Source organism: Molossus molossus, unplaced genomic scaffold, assembly GCF_014108415.1.
Source record: "Molossus molossus isolate mMolMol1 unplaced genomic scaffold, mMolMol1.p scaffold_m16_p_1, whole genome shotgun sequence".
NCBI classification, from domain to species: domain Eukaryota; kingdom Metazoa; phylum Chordata; class Mammalia; order Chiroptera; family Molossidae; genus Molossus; species Molossus molossus.
The window spans coordinates 217851138-217871967 of record NW_023425344.1 but is presented as its reverse complement, the minus strand read 5'-3'; the positions used below and the strand labels follow the sequence as shown (position 1 = coordinate 217871967).

General features: G+C 38.2%; 1 protein-coding gene across 1 annotated transcript in view; it reads left to right on the top strand.

The window, feature by feature from the left end:
- The window catches only part of SGPP1 (sphingosine-1-phosphate phosphatase 1), an 81742-nt gene extending 72455 nt beyond the window's left edge, over positions 1 to 9287 (top strand). Inside the window, exon 3 of the mRNA XM_036259142.1 lies at positions 6809 to 9287. Coding sequence (XP_036115035.1) covers positions 6809 to 7360 — 552 coding nt within the window. The 3' untranslated portion in view covers positions 7361 to 9287. The remainder of the gene's footprint in view (positions 1 to 6808) is intronic.
- Positions 9288 to 20830: the final 11543 nt, after the last annotated feature.

Genomic DNA, 20830 nt, shown 5'->3' with positions numbered 1-20830 from the left:
TGAAATTTAAATAAAAAATAAGCAACAGTTTCTGCCCTGGTAGTGAAAATCCTGTGGTTATTCCCTGAGACCTGTGCCTTTAATTACAGGTTAGGAAAAAAAGGGTAAGATAGCAAACAAAGGAACATAACCTCATAAAGTGAAATTATTTGGCAAGTAGAGGTCTGAAATGTGAAGAATAGAGTTTGACAGACACATAATTTGAGATCTCCATATTCTTTTTTTTTTTTTGTTCAGGTAGAGTGGGAGGGAGAGAGAGGAACAGAGAGAGAGAGAGAAACATCGATGCGAAAGGAACACATCGAGTGGCCGCCACCCACACAACCGACCAGGGCCGGGGACAAACTGCAACCGAGGTACGCACCCCCAGCGGGAACCGAACCCGGGTCTCTCAGGACCGCAGGCCGATGCTCTAACCGCTGAGCCAAACCGGCCAGGGCGAGATCTCCATATTCTAAAGTATGGTCAGAGTTTGGGTTACTTGGGAATCTTTGAGAAATTGCAATACAGTTCAGTTAACCAGAATTCTTAAGTAACTTTTATTGTGTATCAGTGAGTTTTCATAGAACACTTCATGTTTTTTAAATGTTGAAAATTTAATTTCTCTTCATTCCCAATATTTAATTCCTAATGCTGAAATTATTCTCCCCCCTTCCCAACAAACATATTGAGCAATTTCATTCTAGGAGATTAAATAACTAGATATGTGACTTTAGTCGAGTGTTCTTTCTTTAAAAACTGGTTAAGTAAAGTAATCATAAATTTTCATCAAATTTAGACACTTTTGAAAGGGAAGAAATGTACTTTTAATATTTATTTTTGGGGCAACAGAGCAAAATGTAGTTTTCCCAGGCAAGTTATATCAGCATGGTTGTGAGCATTAAATGTAAAATATTGCAACAGTATTTTTAGTACAAAAAGTATTATTATTCCCTGAAAATGTCTTTAGCCCAAGTTCAATAAATTATGTTTTGTCTATTTCTCTTATAGAGTTCTTGTCAGGCAAAATGTGATGACTCTAAAGAGTTACTTTAACTGTCTTAATGTATTTATTTTTATATTTTTCAATCTTCACCTGAGGACATTTTTTCTTTTTTCTCCAGATAGAGTAGGAGGGAGGGAGAGAGAGGGAGATGAAGAGAGAAATATTGATGTGAGAGGAGCACATCGACTGGTTGCCTCTTACACGACCCTGACCAGGGCCAGGGACAAACCGCAACCGAGGTACATGCCCTTGACCAGAGTCGAACCCGTGACTCACTGGCCAACGCTCTAACCACTGAGAAAACCGACCAGGGCTGACTGTCTTAATTTAACTAACAAAATATTTATTGCCTGCTTACTGTATGCCAGAAACTAGGTGTATGTATGTGTGTGTGTGTATGATAAAGTCTTTACCTTTGAGAAATCATAGTCTAAATACTAATATGTAATGTAAGTTAAGTTTCCTGTGTGATTTTTTTTTTAAATATGTTTTATTGAATTTTTTTTTTTTTTTTTTTAGAGAGAGTTAGGGAGAGGGAGCGAGAGATAGAAACACAGATGAGAGAGAAACATCAATCAGCTGCCTCCTGCACACCCTCTACTAGGGATCAAGCCCACAACCCAGGTATGTTTCCTGACCAGGAATTGAACTGGTGACCTCTTGGTACATGGGTCAATGCTTAACCACTGAGCCACACCAGCTGGGTCCCTGAGTGATTTTAATGGGCAACAAGAGTTGTGAACCTTTGGTTTTCTGGGAGAAATAAAGAAATGTATGTGGGAACTGTTGGAACAGGAATGTAGAGGATGCTTAGGAGGAGTAGAAGAGGAAGTTGTTATTATTATGGAGTGGGAGGAGAAAGTTTATGGAGGAGATAGATGTCTGGGCAGAATCTCAGAGGATATGTAATAGTTTGCCTAAAATATGGGTGGGAAAGGTAATTCCAAAATGACAGGAAATAGAGTCTATAAATTCATTATGGGATCTGGCATTGAAGTCAATGATAGGTAGAAGCCAGATATGAAATATTTTACCATGTCCTTCTAAGAACTTTGAATACACCAGTGGTATTTATTGCCTTAGTTGATATTTTCAGAAACATTTTGTTAATTGATTATATCTTTCCTGGAGCCATTTATATTAAAAATTTAAATTTAAATAGTTTTACTTCATACTGTAGAATAGGAAAATATCAATGAAAACTTGTTTTATACAGAAATGTTTTTCTAATATATATAATACAATGATTGTTGAAAAACAGTAAAGATATTCATTTATAAGTAACTTGGTAGATTTTGTTAAAAGAGATAAAACAAATTCCTATAAAGCAGCGGTTCTCAACCTTTGGGGATCGAACGACCCTTTCACAGGGGTCACCTGAGACATAACAGTAGCAAAATTACAATTATGAAATAGCAACGAAAATAATTTCATGGTTGGGGGTCACCACAACATGAGGAACTGTATTAAAGGGTCGCGGCAATAGGAAGGTTGAGAACCACTGCTATAAAAGATTCATTCACTCATTCATTCATCCACTCAACAAATATTTGAGTGTCTATAATATGCTAAGGTACTTAGTAGATGGTGGTGAACAAAATACAATCTATTTGCAAATTTTTTTAAATTGAATATTCAATTCTTAGTCTGTTTCGTTATTGTCTCTTCTGTATCTGTTCTTATATTTCATAGTATTCTGATTTGGAGTTGGGTATCTTTTAGAACATTGGTTTCAAGTATTGTACTGTTGACTGTCAATCCACTACAAAGTTTTTATTGAACTGCTGTTGTACAGTGAGGACAGTGGCAGGAATCTTGGGGTATATTGAAGTATTCAATATAAAAGACAAACTTTTTGAATAACACTCTTTTATGATCATGAAGACTATAAGAAGAAATCATGTATATCAGCAAGAAGAAGAAAATCCAACAGTTGCTCAAAAGACACAAATATACATTACATAGAAAAGGAATAGCTCATAAACTTAAGAAAAAATAATAAGGAAAATGCAATGGCTCATGGGATATAAACTACAAACACTTTGGAGATGTTTAAATTTTCTGGTAAAATTGAACATGCACTTATCCTGAGATTCTGCCATTCTATTCCTAAGCATATATCCTGGAGAAACTCTTGCAGACCCACATGAGGGAACATCAAAAGAAAGATAGTGGCATTATTTATAATATTCCTGGTTGCCTTAAGAATACATACCAATTAAGAAAGCATTCAAATTTAACCATAACCAGTGAACTAATTCAAAACCAGAAAACAACCTAAATGACCATCAGTGGGAAAATGGATAAATTGTTTAATCACACAGAAAAATATTGCAGTTGTGAAAGTGAAGGACTTACAACTACATACAGTGACTGTATCTTAAAACAGTGGTTAATGTAAAAAACAAAGGAGACTGCATACTATAAGATAATATTTTTATAAAACTCAGAAAGAAGCAAAACTAGATAATATTTTGTGTGAAAATATGTGGTAAAACAGTTTTTAAAAATAAGTGTTTATTCAGCCAAAACTCTGGTTTCTAATGGTCTCTGGGAAGATGTAGTGATAGAATTGGGAGATACAGCATACTAGTATATTCATAGTACTGGCAAATTATAGTTCTGTTTTGGGGCAGTGATTTCATAGACATTTATTTTATAAGTTCATATACACTCCACATATCTTTTTCTATGTACCAAATATTACATAATAAAAAATATAAGACAGAAAATCTTAAGCAACTAATCTGCTTAGCTGTGTTGAATGATTGTGTTGAGTAAGCATTATTATTGGCAGCATAAAGATAATTAGTATGAAAAGAGTGGTTTCAGTGCAGTGATGAGTTTAGGAAAAAATGGGAAGTGAGGAAGTGGAGGCAGTAAATATAAGCAACACTTGAAATTTTCCGTGATAGAGAGTAGATCCCAGAGGTTTTGTTTTGTTTTAAGGTGGAAATTCTGAAACAGTTTTGTTCATGTCAGGAATGATTCAGAAACTAAAGTTATTTTATTAATAGCCGTATTTCCTCCAATAAACCATTTTCTATCACCTACCCAAATTGTTCATGCCTAAAACTAGGAGCCATCTTTGATCCCTTTCTCTTTTGCTTCTCTTCCACATTCAGTCTATCACCAAGTTGAAGTTGTCAGCCCTAATGTTAAAAATAGTTTACTAGCCTGGCCACTGTGACTCAGTTGGTTGAGTGTCATCCCACGCACCAGGACATTGCTGGTTCGGTTCCTGGTCAGGGCACATACCCGGGTTGCGGGCTCAGTCCCCAGTAAGAGCTTTGTAGGAGGCAGCATTGATTCTCTCTTAACAATGTTTCTATCTCTCTCTCCCTCTCCCTTCCTCTCTCTGAAATCAATAAAAATATATTTTAAAAAATAGTTTACTAAAAGCCATCTGTGTATTTTTCTTCATATAGATAATGAACCATGTCTAGAGTAAACTGTGGTAGCTCCCACCAGTGGTCTCCTGTCCATTCCATTCTTTTCCTCTATGATTCCTTCTATACACAGCAGATCGAATGTTGCAGTCCTACTTTGGAATCTTTCAATGGCCCCCTGTAATTTTTTTTTTATCCTCATCCGAGGACATTTTTCCATTTTTTGTGCAGATAGAGTAGGAAGGAGAGAGAGAAAGAGAGAGAGAAACATCGATGTGAAAGGGCCATATCGAGTGGCTGCCTCCCGCACGACCCAACCAGGGCCTGGGACAAACTGCAACTGAGGTACGTGCCCTTAGTGGGAACCGAACCCCGGTCTCTCTCGACCACAGGCTGATGCTCTAACTGCTGAGCCAAACCAGCCAGGGCCCCCTGTCACTTTTGAAATAAGATTTAAACTTCTTAACTAGTCTTGCCATGGCCGGTTTGGCTCAACAGTTAGAGTATTGGCTGCGGACCAAACGGTCACTGGTTTGATTCCAGTCAAGGGCATGTACCTCGGTTGCAGTTGGGTCCTGGCCCTGGAGGGAGATGTGTGGAAGTCAGCCAATCCATGTGTCTCTCTCACATCGATGTTTCTCTCTCTGTCTCTGTCTCCCTCCCTCCCCTCCTTCCCTCGGAGCTCCCTCCCTCCCACTCTGTCTGAAAATAAATAGAAAAATATCCTTGGGTGAGGAAGATTTTAAAAAAATAAAAAATGATAAGCTTCTTACCTAGTCAAGGATCCTACATGGTTTGGCCTCTACTTATCTCTTTGACCTCATACCATATCCCTCTTTTCCTTTGCTCACTATGTGAGTTATACTGGATTGCTCTCATTTCCTTGAACTCACTAGATTCTTTTCTGTCTCAAGTTTTTGACACTTGTTATTACCTCTTCCTAGAACACAGTTCTTGACATTTGGTATTACCTCTACCTAGAACACTTTTCTTTAGATCTAAAGATAGGGCTGACTCATTCTTGGAATCAGGTCTTCTCTGTTCAGCTGTCACCTCCTCAGACAAGTTTCCATAATCACTCTACTAGGGTCTTTCATCATACTATCCCATTGTCCTGTTTTAGTTTTCTTTGTTAACACTTATAACTATCTGAAATTATAATATTTATCTACTTTTTAAAAATCCTCACTCGAGAATATTTTTCCATTTATCTTCAGACAGAGTGGGAGGGGGAGAGAGAGAGAGAGAAGCATCAATGTGAGAAAGACACATTGATTGGTTGCCTCCCTCACGACCCCAACTGGGGCCGGAGATCAAACTGCAACCCAGGTATGTGCCTTTGACTGAAATTGAACCCATGACTCTTTGGTCTGTAGGCCTACACTCTAACCGCTGAGCCAAACTGGCCAGGGCACATTTATCTATATTTTTACTTACAGGGTTATTGTCAGTCTTTCCCACCAGAATGTAAACTCTATGACAGCAGGAATCTTGTCATTTTTAAAGCAATGTATCCTCAATAAGTATTTGTTTAGTGAATGACTAGAGGAGAAAAGAAAACTACCTAGGCTTTGTATCCTCTTTAAACATGAATTATATGTTTAAATGCATGAAAATGAAGATGGTATCTTTGAAAAATAAGTATATTGTATTTATAAATACTTAGCATTTATATATACTTTTAACTTACATTGTAAATGTACAAAAGGGTAGAACTATGAAAACATAATTCTTTTATTTATTTATTTATTTATTTATTTTTAATCCTCACCTGAGGATATTTTTCCATTTATCTTCAGATGGGGGTCAGGGGGAGAGAGAAACATCGATGTGAGAGAGACACATTGATTGGCTGCCTCCTGCATGACCCCAACCAGCGCTGGGGAGTGAACCACAATTGAGGTACATGCCCTTGACTGGAATTGAACCTGCAACTCTTTCTGTCTACAGGCCGACGGTCCAACAGCTGAGCCAAACTGGCCAAGGCTAATTCTCTTAGTATTATTATTATTTTTTTTTCCTTTATTGATTTTAGAGAGAGAGGAAGTAAAAGGGGGAGAGAGAGAGAAACATCGACGAGAGAGAACATCGACTGGCTGCCTCCTGCATGCCCCACACTGGGGATCTGGCCTACAACCTGGGGCATGTGTCCCGCCTGGGAATCAAACCAGCAATCTCTTAGTGCATGGGTTGATGCTCAACCACTGAGCCACACCAGCCGGACTAATTCTCTTATAGTAATAGATCTTTTTTATTATAATTAAAACAGTTTTTAGTACCCATTATATGGCCAAGTTAGTAAAGTTTACTTTGAGAATGTGACATATTTAAAAAATTTATATCTATTTAACATTTGAAATATGAAATACATATGTATTTTTTTAATGCCAAAAATAGTATTCTACTGAATGACTCTACTTTTCTCTTTTCACAGGATATTATTGCTGGATTCCTATATACCATTTTAATCTTAGCTATCTTCTATCCATTTGTGGACCTGATCGACAGCTTCAACCAAACTCACAAATATGCTCCATTAATCATCATTGGGCTTCATTTAGCCTTGGGGATCTTTTCTTTCACTCTTGACACCTGGAGTACATCCCGAGGAGATACAGCTGAGATTCTAGGAAGTGGTGCTGGAATTGCATGTGGATCTCATGTTACCTATAACGTGGGTCTGATGTTAGATCCTCCTCTGGATATATTACCTTTAGTTAGGCCCCCTCTTACTGTGACTTTGTTTGGAAGAGCCATGTTGCGCATCCTTATAGGGATGGTGTTTGTACTAATAGTCAGAGTAATAATGAAAAAGATCACCATTCCTTTAGCCTGTAAAATCTTCAATATACCATGTGATGATGTTCGTAAAGCAAGACAGCACATGGAAGTTGAACTTCCTTATCGGTACATTACCTATGGAATGGTTGGTTTCTCTATCACATTTTTGGTTCCTTACATATTTTTCTTTATTGGTATCTCTTGATGGAAGAACATTGTTTATGATAAGAAAGAAGGGTATCAGTTACTGATATCCAAAAATATATTCTAGTTGAAAGCCAAATCAGAGTTAGGCTTTTGCAGGAATTTAACTTAAATAATTAAGTAAATTCGTAAGAGTCAGTGCATTTTACCATTGCACATCCAGATATTGTTTAGGTAAGCTGAGCTATTTCAACACTGAAAAAAATGTTAAGTATCCATTTAGACTGTTCATGTAATATTTGGAGAATTTTGTGCTGTTATGAATTCAAGTATATAATATATATTAAGGTACATAATAAACAATTATGCACCTAATATATGTTATATAGAAAATAGCATAGCTATGTATTTTCAACTGGGGGGTTATATTATAAAATCAGTAATAATATGCAAACATTTGTGCCTGTGTATTTGGACAATACAGGCATGTTGTCATTAACAGATATATTTAATGTTTACTTAATATGGGAGCCATTTCCTAATTAAATTGCATAACTATTAAAACAGAATTCATATACTACCACATATTGATTTATGCCTCATATTACACTGCCATCATGTTATTCATGATGTTGAATATGGGAGGCATTTTTTTTTTTTGGTACGTGCCCCTAGCGGAAACCGAACCCGGGACACTCTGGTCCACAGGCCGATGCTCCAACCGCTGAGCCAAACCGGCCAGGGCTGGGAGGCATTTTTTAATGGACCAAATTTTCAGAAATATTAGTTTTTGGATTCCTTTTTTTCTCTGGTTCTGTATACTGTGTTGAATGTACTTTATTTGCAGCTGTTCTGGACATCAGTTTAATAATTCAGGTACTGAATTTTATTGCTTGCTAATTGTGCCTTTCTGTTGCTTTATTAAGAAATGCCATCTATACTGTGATATAAAAATAAGATGCTAACTTAACTTACATGTAATCAGGCAGATATTTTTTAAATATGTCAAGCTAACAGGGCTAGAAATAAAATACCCTCAATTATTTAGCCTTTGTTTAGAAAGAAATGTGGAATGGGCTAAAATTTCTCACTAATGTATTGGGAAACTAAATGGATAAATATTTCCATTTTTATAGGTATTTTTCTGTGCATTGTAAGTTATAGGGACAAGATGTATTTTTTGTACATTGTCTTGATTGTTTATACTGCTGGTAAATGTTTCCAGTTAATGGAAAAATAATTGAAATTTATAGATGGGGCAATGCACAAGCTTCATATATAAACAAACCATTTTTAAAAATTATTTGGAAAGGATTGAGTTTAGCAGTTAGTTACCTTTTAATACCCACTTATTAGCTACTTAAATTATAAAATCTAAAAGTATTTAGATCCTGTTATTTTTTTCAATTTTTTAATTATTTTCAGAGGAAAATTTGGGTATAGTATTAAACTATTCTTTATTCTGTCTGTGCCTTTATATTTTGAAGTGTAATTTTAATTAAGTTAACATTAAGTTTATTTGTAGTAAGTTTTTCATAAAGAAGAGAATTAACTTTCCATAAATGAGCATCAGGTATGGAATTACTTTAGTGCAATACTTGTCTGATTATCCAAAAGTATCACTGAAGATGTTTCTATTTTGGGCAGCATAACTTGTATTTAAGGTCATATTTTTATAATTCTGATTGAGAAGTTAGAGACATAGTAATTTTCACCAAAACTGAATCTGATAATTTTAAATAAAGCAACAAAATTTGAGACTTTTACCTATTACTTAATAGGAAACCAAGGCACTTGGGAACATATTGGTACGTTGGAAAATGTGTAAGAATTTTTCTTTCAAAATGTGTTTAATGATTCGAATTTTAGGGACTATTTCCTGTAATTTGGGTCTGTGCTATCTTATTAATTTTTATATCTAGCTTTAAAGGTATTTGAAAATATTCCATTTCTTTGTGTTTTATTATTTTTTGTTCTATGATAGTTCCGTGCTAAATGTATTTAAAAATAAAAGCCAAATCCAGGTTGCAGGGTGTTTGGTTTTGTTTGCCTTCTATACATTTGTCTCTGTATTATCTAGTAGAGATTTATAAAATATGCTTAAAATTTTCAATTCTAGTAGGCTTTTCCTCTGAAGCATTTTATTCAAAATCAGTGTATTGTTTTCAGTAATAGAAGACATTGAAGAAATTCTTTAAAGTTCAAGTTGACATTGTACTTTTAGTAAAAAGTTTCATAATCTTTTAAAAACTTATGTGTAAAACATGTTTCAGTAAAATCTGTGGCTGTTGCAGGTTCAATCCCTGGCCGAGGGTCATTTGGGAGGCAACCAATCGATGCATCTCTCTCTCTGATTGTTTCTCTCTCTCCCTTTCCCTCCTCCCTTCCACTCTATCTAAAAATCAGTGAAACAATATTCTCATGTGAAAACAAAGGAACATATACTCAGATTTAGTGTTTTTAATCAAATCTGAGAGTCTTGGTATCTCTCTTAATCTGCGAATCTGGTTTATTTACATTTATTGGAATTACTGGTATATTGGTCCATTTCTGCCATCTTGTTTTATGCTTGTTATACTTCTATCCTCTTCTTTTACTCTGTCTTCAGCTCATGCCAATTTTACCTCCATCCTCACCACTTCATTGAAATTCTTTAATTAAGGTAAACAGTAATCTCCCTGTTGTGAAATCCAGTGTTCTGTGTCATCTTCCTGAACTTTCAGCAGCATTCCTCACAGTCCACACCGTTTTTGTCATGAAACATTTTCTTTTACCTTCTATGATATCACATTTTCTTCTTCTTCTTTGACCCTTCAGTCTCCTTTGCTGGCTGCTCCTTCTCTGTCAACTCCCTGATATTGAAATGCCTAAAAGCTCGTTCCTGAACTATTTTCTCCTTTCTGTCTACATTCCTTCCCTAGATAATTTCAACCAGTCTCTGGATAACTCCACTCCAGTCTGCTCCCCATCCAAGCTTCAGATTCATATATCCCAATGTCTACCTGACCTTTCCACTTGGATTTCTAATGGGCATCTTGAATTTAACATGTGCAAAACAGAATTCTTGATTTTCTCCACCAAATGTATTCTTAACCTAGTTCTTCTCACCTCAGTAAGTGGCAACCCCTCAATCTAAAAAATCTAGTTGTCGCCCTGGTCGGTTTGGCTCAGCGGTTAGAGCATCGGCCTGCGGTCCGGAGAGACCTGGGTTCGGTTCCCGCTAAGGGCACGTACTTTGGTTGCAGTTTGTCCCCGGCCCTGGTTGGTCGTGCAGGTGGCAGCCACTCGATGTGTCCCTTTCACATCGATGTTTCTCTGTCTCTGTCTCTTCCTCTCTCTCCCTCCCACTCTATCTGTACAAAAAATGGAAAAATGTCCTCGAGTGAGGATAAAAAATCTAGTTGTGATTCTCCCACTTTTCTTACCCTTCACAAAGTAATCCAGTTACCTTCGAAGAATAATTTGGATCCCTCCACTTCCATTGCTTCCACCCAAACCAAAAGCATCATCATCAGTTCTTGCCTAACCTGATCTTTCTGCTTCCACATCCTTCCAGTGATTCCTTGGACATTTAAAAATGTAATCAGGTTATGCCACTCACTTTTTTAAAACCCTGTAATATGCTTCCATTTCAGTTGAAATCTAAACACCTTCACGATGTCATTAAGGGCCTACACAATCTGACCTCTAACTACTTCTTTGCCTTAAACTCCATTCCAGTCATAATGGCCTATTTCTCTAACCCAAGCATCAGAGCCTTTGCCATCTTCCCTGCCTGGAACACTTCTCACTAGCTCTTTCCATGGATGGCTTACCCTCATTACTTCAGATCTCAGCTTAAATAACATCTCAATGAAGATTTCCCCAGTCATCTTATCTAATGGAATCTCCAGTCGCCTGTGTTTCTTTATCAAATTATTCTGTTGTATTTTGCTCATAGCATTGAAATATTCTTGTTTATTTGTTTACTTGTATATTCTTTTCCCAGTAGCATGGAAGCTCCATGAGAGTATGAACCATATTTATCATGTTCTCTGCTTATTTCCAGCACCTAGAATAGGACAAACTCAATAAATGTTTGTCCTGTGAATGACTGAATGGATCTATTCTTTTATATTGTTGCAGTTTACTTAACCACTACCCTATTAAACTTTTCAGATTGCTGCTTTTTTTTTTTCTATAACAATGCTACTCTGAAGATTCTTATGTCTTTTTTTGCAATTGCTGTGACTCCATATAGGCAGGGAGCCAGCAAGAGATAAATAAAACTATATCCTGTCCTCTTTCCTGACATCATTTTTATTTCCTTTCCCACAGAGATTTAAAGAGCCCTTATATACAAACTAATTTTTCAACAAAACAAGTTAGTTGTTTTTAATAGTTCAGATTGAAAGAGGAAATTGTTGCTTTATCATCCAGAATATATTCTGTCCCAGTCTAGTTAGATTTAAAATTATCTAATCTCGCCCTGGCCAGTTTGGCTCAGCGGTTAGAGCGTCGGCCTGCGGTCCTGAGAGACCCGGGTTCGGTTCCTGCTAAGGGCACGTGCTTCGGTTGCAGTTTGTCCCCGGCCCTGGTTGGTCGTGCGGGTGGCAGCCACTCGATGTGTCCCTTCACATCGATGTTTCTCTCTCTCTCTCCCTTCCTCTCTCTCCCTCCCACTCTATCTGTACAAAAAAAAAAAAAATGGAAAAATATCCTCGGGTGAGGATAAAAAAATAAATAAATAAATAAAATTATCTAATCTCATAAATCACCATGGAATTATAAGAAGTTAAAACAAGATTCTTAAAATTAACTCTGCAAATAATTTTTCACTTTATCTTTTATCTCTTTATATTGTTCATTTCTGTTGGCTCCCTGCCTGTATACATCTTCAACAACTACACTAGAATGTTAAATAGTCTTATACTGAACATTTTGTAATTGTCATTTTAAATGGGTATTTATTACTATTCATTTTAATTATTATACTTAAAACTGGTACATTGAGCCCTGGCCAGTTTGGCTCAGCAGTAAGAGCATCAGCCTGCAGACCAATGAGTCGTGGGTTTGATTCGGGTCAAAGGCACGTACCTCAGTTGCGGTTTGTCCCTGGCCCTGGTTGGGTCGATCATGTTGATGTTTCCCTGTCTTTCTCTCCCTCCCTCCCTCCCACTCTATCTGATAGTAAGTAGAAAAATATTCTGAGGTGAGGAATTTTTAAAAAATTGGTACATTGAAATAAAGAAAATGTGTAATTTAAGAAAATTTGTAGTGCCCAGCCAATGTGGCTCAGTGGTTGAGTGTCAACCCATGCACCAAGAGGTCGCCAGTTTGATTCCCCATCAGAGCACATGCCTAGGTTGTGGGTCTGATTCCCAGTCGGGGGCATGCAGGAGGTGGCCAGTCAAGCTTCTCTCTCATCAGTGTTTCTCTCTCTCCCTCGCTCTTCCTCTATCTCTAAAATAAATAAAGAACAAAAATTGTTTTTGAAAAAAAGAAAATTAGTAGCAAAAGTTAAAAGACAACAGATCTGCTAATATTCTTTTTTATTGAATTTATTGGGGTGTCATTGGTTAATAAAATTACATAGGTTTCAGGTATACAGTTCTGCAATACATCATCTGTATATTGTAGTGTGTGTTTACCACCCCTAGTCAAGTCTTCTTCCATCACCATTTGTCCCCACTTTACCCTCCTCTGCCATAACGCGCCCCCCCCACTATGGCAATCACCATACTGTTATTTGTGTCCATGAGTCAATAATTTCTTGTATTCCTTACTCTTTCCTTTTCTTACTTTTTCTCAAGTTTTTGCTAAAGTGCGACTGCTTTATTCCTTGTGAGTACTATATACTGTACCTAACTAAATGAATTCAACGGCAGATTTTCCTTTCAATATTATAGATTTTTTAAATCCCAAATAATAATATTGATAAGACTGTATAACTAATTCTCAAAGATGAATTCCAGTGAATTCTCAATGTTTTTATCAGTTCAAACCCAAGAATATATTGCAAAATAACACCTGGCAAATGAACTGCAAATGAGGCATAAGAACTAATTAATATATTTTAAGCAGGTAGTCTTTAGATTTTATTATTACTAATTCCCCAAATAAAACATATTCAAGCCCTAGCCGGTTTGGCTCAGCGGTTGGAGCATCGACCTGCGGTCCAGAGAGACCTGGGTTCGGTTCCTGCTAAGGGCACGTATCTCGATTGCAGTTTGTCCCCGACCCTGGTTGGTTGTGCGGGTGGCAGCCACTCGATGTGTTTCTTTCACATCGATGTTTCTCTCTCTCTCTCTCTTCCTCTCTCTCCCTCCCACTCTATCTGAACCAAAAAAAATGGAAAAATGTCCTCCGGTGAGGATAAAGAAAAAAAAAAATATTCAAAGAGCTCTGGCCAGTTTTGCTCAGTGGTTAGAGCATAGACCTGCGGTCCAGAGAGACCCGGGTTCGGTTCCCGCTAAGGGCACGTACCTCGGTTGCAGTTTGTCCCTGGCCCTGGTTGGGTTGTGCAGGTGGCAACCACTGAATGTGTCCCTTTCATGTCAATGTCTCTCTCTCTCTCCCCCTCCTTCCCATGCTATCTGAACAAAATATGCTATCTGAACAAAATATGGAAAAATGTCCTCGGGTAAGGATTAAAAAAACAACAACAAAGAAATATGTGAACACAATATAGAGGTTGAAGTACATAATAAGTAACAGAAACTTTAGTCAAAATGGTTCTTAAAAATAAAAAGAATGAATTGCCTCATTTAAATGAATATCCAGCAGTAAGTAGTAAGCTTTAGGCCATGCTTGATCAGATAAATCTAAAGCCATGGAAATAGATATGATTGCTTCTGGAGAGTCTTCACAACAAATGTTTCATCACCTATCAACTAAGAGTGTCTTCCTGAAAGTCTACATTGCGAAGAATTATTCAAATTCTGTTGCTAGAAGTGCTACAATCAATTAATGATGTCTGTCCAAGGGAAAAGGGGAGAGGAAATGGAAGATAAGAAGCCAATGAAAGGGACACTTAAGTTCCCAGAAGAACAGACAGATCCGCAGTGTCAAATGCTACTAGAAAGATTCAGGATGAGGATAGAGAAAAGCCATGGGTTTCATGCTAACCTTTTTTCCCCTCTTTATTGATTTTAGAGAGGAAGTGTGTGTGTGTGGGGGGGGGGGGGGGAGAGACACATCGATGAGAGAACATTGATTGGCCACCTCCTGCATGCTCCCCACTGGGGATGTGGCCTACAACCTGGGCATGTGTCCTGACTGGGAACACAAACTGGTGAGCTCTTGGTGTATGGGTTGATGCTCAACCACTGAGCCACACTGGCTGGACTCATGCTAACCTTTAAGAAAAAAATTCAGATATAAAAAGGTGGAAGCACATACCTTGTTCATGGATTGGAAGAATTAACATCATTAAAATGTCCATACTACCCAAAGCAATCTATAGATTCAATGCAATCCTCATCAAAATACCAATGACATACTTCACAAAATTAGAACGAATACTTCAAAAGTTTATATGGAACCAAAAAAGACCTTGAATAGCCACACCAGTCTTGAAAAAGAAGAACAAAGTGGGAGAGATCACATTACCAGATTTCAGGTTATACTACAAAGCCACTGTAATCACTGGTACTGGCACAAGAACAGGCAGATAGATCAGTGGAACAGAACAGAGGATGCAGAAATGGACCCAAGACAATATGCTCAATTAATATTTGACAAAGGTGGGAAGAGCATACAGTGGAGTCAAGACTGCCTCTTTAATAAATGGTGTTGGGAAAATTGGACAGCTACATGCAAAAAAATGAAACTAGACCATCAACTTACACCCTACACAAGAATAAACTCAAAATGGATAAAAGACTTAAATGTGACTCATGAATCCATAAAAACCCTAGAAGAAACTGTAGGCAACAAAATTTCAGAAATCATACGCAGCAGAATTTTCACTGATACATCACCTAAGGCAACAGAAACAAAGGAGAAAATGAACACATGGGACTACATCAAACTCAAAAGCTTCTGCACAGCAAAAGAAACAACCACCAAAATGGAAAGGCAACCCACTCTATGGGAGAGCATAACTGCCAATGATAAATCAGATAAGGGGTCAATTTCCAATATATATAGAGTGTTCATGCAGCTCAACAAAAGTAAGACAAAGAACCCAATTAAAAAATGGGCAGAGGACCTAAACAGAAACCTCTCCAAACAGGACATACAAATGGCTAAGAGACATAAGAAGAAATGCTCAACATCACTAATCATCAGAGAGATGCAAATTAAAGCAACAATGAGGTATCACCTCACACCTGTCAGAATGGCCGCCATCAACAAATCATCAAACAAGAGTTGTCGAGCTTGTGAAGAAAAGAGGACTCTAGTACACTGCTGGTGGGAATGCAGACTGGTGCAGCCACTATGGAAAACAATATGGTGTCATCTCAAAAAATTAAAAATTGAACTGCCATTTGACCCAGTGATCCCGCTTCTAGGAATATACCCTAAGAAGCCTGAAACACCATTCAGAAAGAATATATGTACCCCCATGTTCATAGCAGCACTATTTACAATAGCTACGATCTGGAAACAACCCAAGTGTCCATCAGTAGACAAATGGATAAAAAAGCAGTGGTACATATACATAATGGAGTACTATGCAGCTGTAAGAAAGAAAGATCTCTCATCCTTTGAGACGACATGGAGGGACCTGGAGAGTATTTTTTTCCTCTCTTTATTGTTGAATGTATTACAGATGTTCCTCATTTTCCCCCCATTGACTCCCTCCTCCCCAATCCAGCCCCCCTCCTGCCTTTTCCCACACTGTTGTCTGTATCCATTGGTTATGCATATAAGTTCTTTGGTTTATTTTTTCCCACCCCCCAATTCCCCTTCTCTTTGAGGTTTGTCAGTCTAGCAACCAATTTGTTCTTCTTAATCCCTTCACCTTTTTCACCCAATTCCCCAACCCTCCTCCCATCTGGCAACCAACAAAATGTTCTCTGTATCTATGAGAATGTTTCTGTTCTGCCTGTTCATTTTGTTTGAAGATTCCATTGTAGATAGCTATGTATTCATTGCCATTTTGTTTGTTCATATATTTTATCTTTTTCTTCTAAAAGACCCTTCATCATTTCATATAATAGCTTTGCAAGATAGAGTAATCGTGGTTGTAGGTTCTTGCTTTTCATCACTCTGAATATTTCTTGCCACTCCTTTCTGGCCTGCAAAGTTTCTCTTGAGAAATCAGCTGACAGTCTTATGGGAACTCCCTTGTAGGTAACTAACTGCTTTTCTCTTGGTGCTTTTAAGATTCTCCCTTTGTCCTGAACCTTTTACATTTTGATGATGATGTGTCTTGGTGTGGGCCTCTTGGGGTTCACCTTGTTTGGGACTGTCTCTGCTTCCTGGACTTGTATGTCTGTTTCCTTCACCAAGTTAGGGAAGTTTCCTGCCATTATTGTTTTAAATAGGTTTTCGATTTCTTGTTCTCCCTCTTCTCCTTCAGGCACCCCAAGCTGCTAATGTTGGCACGCTTGAAGTCCCAGAGATTCCTTACACTATCCTCATTTTTGGGGGGATTCTTTTTTCTTTTTGCTGTTCCGATTGGGTGTTTTTACTTCCTTATATTCCAAATCAATGGTTTCCTTCTTGACTTTACCTACTCTACTACGGTATCTGTGTAAATTATTCTTTATTTCAGTTAGTGCCTCCTTCGTTTCTGACTGGTCCTTTTTTATGCTCTTGAGGCCCTCACTAAGTTCACTGAGGTTCTCACTAAGTTCATTGAGTATCCTTATAAACAGTATTTTGAACTCAGCATCTGTTAGGTTGCTTATCTCCATTTCGCTTAGTTCTTTTCCTGGAGATTTTTTCTGTTCTTTCATTTGGGACCTGTTTCTTTGTCTCCTCATTTTGGCTGCCTCCCTATATGTGTTTCTATGTATTACTTAACGAGAAGTGTGGGGCTATCTGAGACCAGATGCTGCTTGTTTGAAAGAATTTAGGAAAACCTGAAGCAGGATCCAAGACAGGCCAATCCTATGGTTAAACAACTGGCAAAAGCTTGGGTGGGCCTGAAAGTTGGGTGGGACGGGGCCTCAGGGAATCACCCGAGTAGGGCAAACAGAGTGAGCCATTTTGCTGGAGTCCCAGATATGGCAGCTGTCTGCCGCCCCAGGGAAGGGCTCACCAAAGGAACAAACGTCTTGGACAGCACTTTTGTCCGGGAGAAAGCCCCCTCTTTAGCCCTCGCTCCAATGCCAAACAGCTCAGTTCTTTCCTGTATGTCTCTGGCGCCCCTCGAGCTGCCTCCCCTCCAAGCTTGGAGGGAGTGAGTCCGATAAGTTCATGCACTGGCCCTTTAACGAGCTGCCTGGGGCTCCAGCCACCTCAGCTTCCCTGAGCCTCAGTTCCTGCTGGTTTTTCCAGCCAGAAGTTATGGGAGCTTCTCTTCCTGGCACTGGAACCCTGACTGTGGTGCCTGGTGTGGGACGGGGACCCCTGTGTCCTCAGGGAGGACCTTCCCAGCCGAGGTGTCCTCCTGATTTTTATCTGCCCCATGTGGGTGTGGGACCAGCCCGTCTGCCTCCGCCCCTCCTACCAGTCTCGATGTGGCTGCTGCTTTAATCCCGTAGTTATAGGACTTCCATCCAGCTTGATTTCAGGTGTTTTTGAATGATGGTTGTTCTATAGTTTAGTTGTAACTTTGATGTGGTTGTGGGAGGACGTGATACTGCATTTACCTACGCTGCCATCTTGACCAGAAGTCCAGGACTTGGAGAGTATTATCCTAAGTGAAACAAGAAAAGCAGAGAAAGACAAATATCACACGATCTCACTTATTTGTGGAACATAATGAACATAACAGTCTGAGGAATGGGGTAGTCCCAGAGACATGGAAGTGGGTACAAACTGACAATCCCAAGAAGAGGGGTTAGGGGGGAAGAGATAAAACACATGACTTATATGCATGTATGCATGAACAATGGACATGGACAACAAAGCTGGGGACTGGGCAGGGAGGGTGGAGGAGGGGGGTTATCAGTGGGGGTAAAAGGGAAACATCTGTAACAAAATAAATTAAATTAAAAAAAAATATGATGACAATCAGGACAAAAAAGAAAGAAAGCAATTTCAGCCCAGTTGGTGTGGCTCAGTGCATAGAATGTCGTCCCATGGACTGAGAGGTCCTGCTTCAATTCCCAGTCTGGGCACATGGCCAGGTTGTGAGCTTGTTCCCCAGTAGGGGGCATGCAGGGGGCAGCCAGTTGATGTTTTTCTCTCACATTGATGTTTCTGTCCCTTCCTCTCCCTCTAAAAATATCAATTAAAACATATTTAAAAGAAAGAAAAAGCAATCTCAATAGTATATGTGATAGGGGCCGCAGTCAGACTATCATGAGTTAAGGGGGGAAAGGAATTGCGGAATGAAGCAGTAAGTACATGTCTGAGGTTTATAGATTTGTGAAATTGGTAGATACTACATGCTAGAACTGATTTTGCTATTAGATACAGTTTTGTAAATCTAATTAAATCTAAGAATAAACTGGATCTGAGTCAGTACGATTATAAAACCTAAAGTGAACAGTATCCACGAAATGACTTTGTAGTACTTGATCTTAAGCAATAGATATTAGTACCATTAATCTGGCTTTTATCTCACATCTGTCAGAGAGAAAACATTAGGGAGCTATATCAAGGGGATTAGCTCAACTACCTGGAAGAGTGATTCTCAATATGCTGTTCCCTGACCAACAGGTCACCGGGGAACTTGTTAGAAATGTGAACTCCCCGAATCCCAACTCAGATTTACTGAATCAAATACTTAGGGGTAGGGCCCTGGCAATTTGTTGAACAAACTCACCAAATGATTTGGATGAACATTTGACTTACTGTAGTATAATAGCACTTCTTCATTAAATAAACCACATAGTCGTTAAATTACTAATCTACTTGGTCTGCCTGACCTAGATTACCTAGATTCTATACCGTCAAACTATTTTAAGGGATTATTAGAGCTAATTTTTTTTTTTTTTTAGCGTGTTGTGATCTATTGGTCAACTGTGGTTTATTAAGAAAGCTCTGAGCTGGAGAAAAAGTGCTGACTCATTTGGGAACAAGCAGTCCCCACAAGTGAGAAAATCTCCCTAACTCCAAAGTCTCAGGCAACCAGAGCTAATTCCTAACACATCAGAACCGCATAAAGTAATTTTTGACACATTTGTCTGTGAGGAACATACTGTTTTCTTGAATTTTTGCTCACTACCCATTTGCAACATGTAGCCTACAAAAATCCCCCCTTTACCCACAAGTTTATTTATACATATATGTTACAATACTGTTACATACATATTACACTGCACTTCAAAATAATCAGATCTCTTAAAAAGCTCCCTTCATCTAGAAAGCATGCTTATCTTGTTGAGTTCTCCCTTTCAGCCTTGTGATTATTTAAGGTCTTTATCTCTGTGTATTTAATAAACTGTCTTCCAGAGTAAGTAACAAACTGCAATTGACTTCTGCCTAAATTTATCCAGATTTTCAAATCACTTTATTTTCTGCAATGCAGCATTCCTTAACATCCTGAACTTGATATACTTCACTTTGAAGACATTTCTATTGCAGGGGGGGAAACCCACAAATTAATAACATAATAATTATAAAGGTATAAAAAAGCTGGAAAGAAACACATAACTCTTTGGCTACTAGAGCTTACTACTCCAAAATAAAGAATTTCACCTGCCTAAGGACTGAGCAGAGGTGAGATGTGTTTTTCTAGGTCTGAAAAAAATAACAAAAGGATAAAGACACTAACTGTTAATAATTAACTATCAGTTAAAACTTTGAAGGGCTAATATGTATTATTACCAGATTGGAAATTAATCTTTCTGGCCAGACTTATCACATATCTTCCTCTCAGTTGTGTTCAAAAGAGCATGACTAATGTTTTGTTGGTAATTTCCAATATTATATACCTACCAATATATCATTAGTAATATTGGTGGGGTTTTAACCTACATATGCTACCTTTTTTCAAGGTTTTCAATATATAAATCTTTCAAATAAGTGTTCAATATAAATTCTGGTGCTACAGGTTGGCATTTTTTTCTTTTTAAAAAAATCCTCACCTGAGGATATTTTTCCATTTATCTTCAGATAGAGCGGGAGGGAAGAAGAGAGAGAGAAATATCAATGCGAGAGTTAGATTGATTGGTTGCCACGAACTGAAACCAATATACGTACCCTTGGCTGAAATTGAACTCGGGACTCTTTGGTCTGTGGGCCAGTGCTCTAACTGCTGAGCCAAACTGGCCAGGGCCAAGTTGGCATTTCTTAAAAAGATTTGGATCTGCCTGGCCAGGGTGGCTCACTGGTTGCACCAAGGGGTCACCAGTTTGATGCCTGGTCAGGGCACATGCCCAGTGCAGGTCCTGCAGGAGGCGGCCAGTAGATGTTCTCTCTCGTAGATGTTTCTTTCTCTCCCTCTCCCATCCTCTCTAAATTAATAAAGAAAAAAATTTAAAAAGAT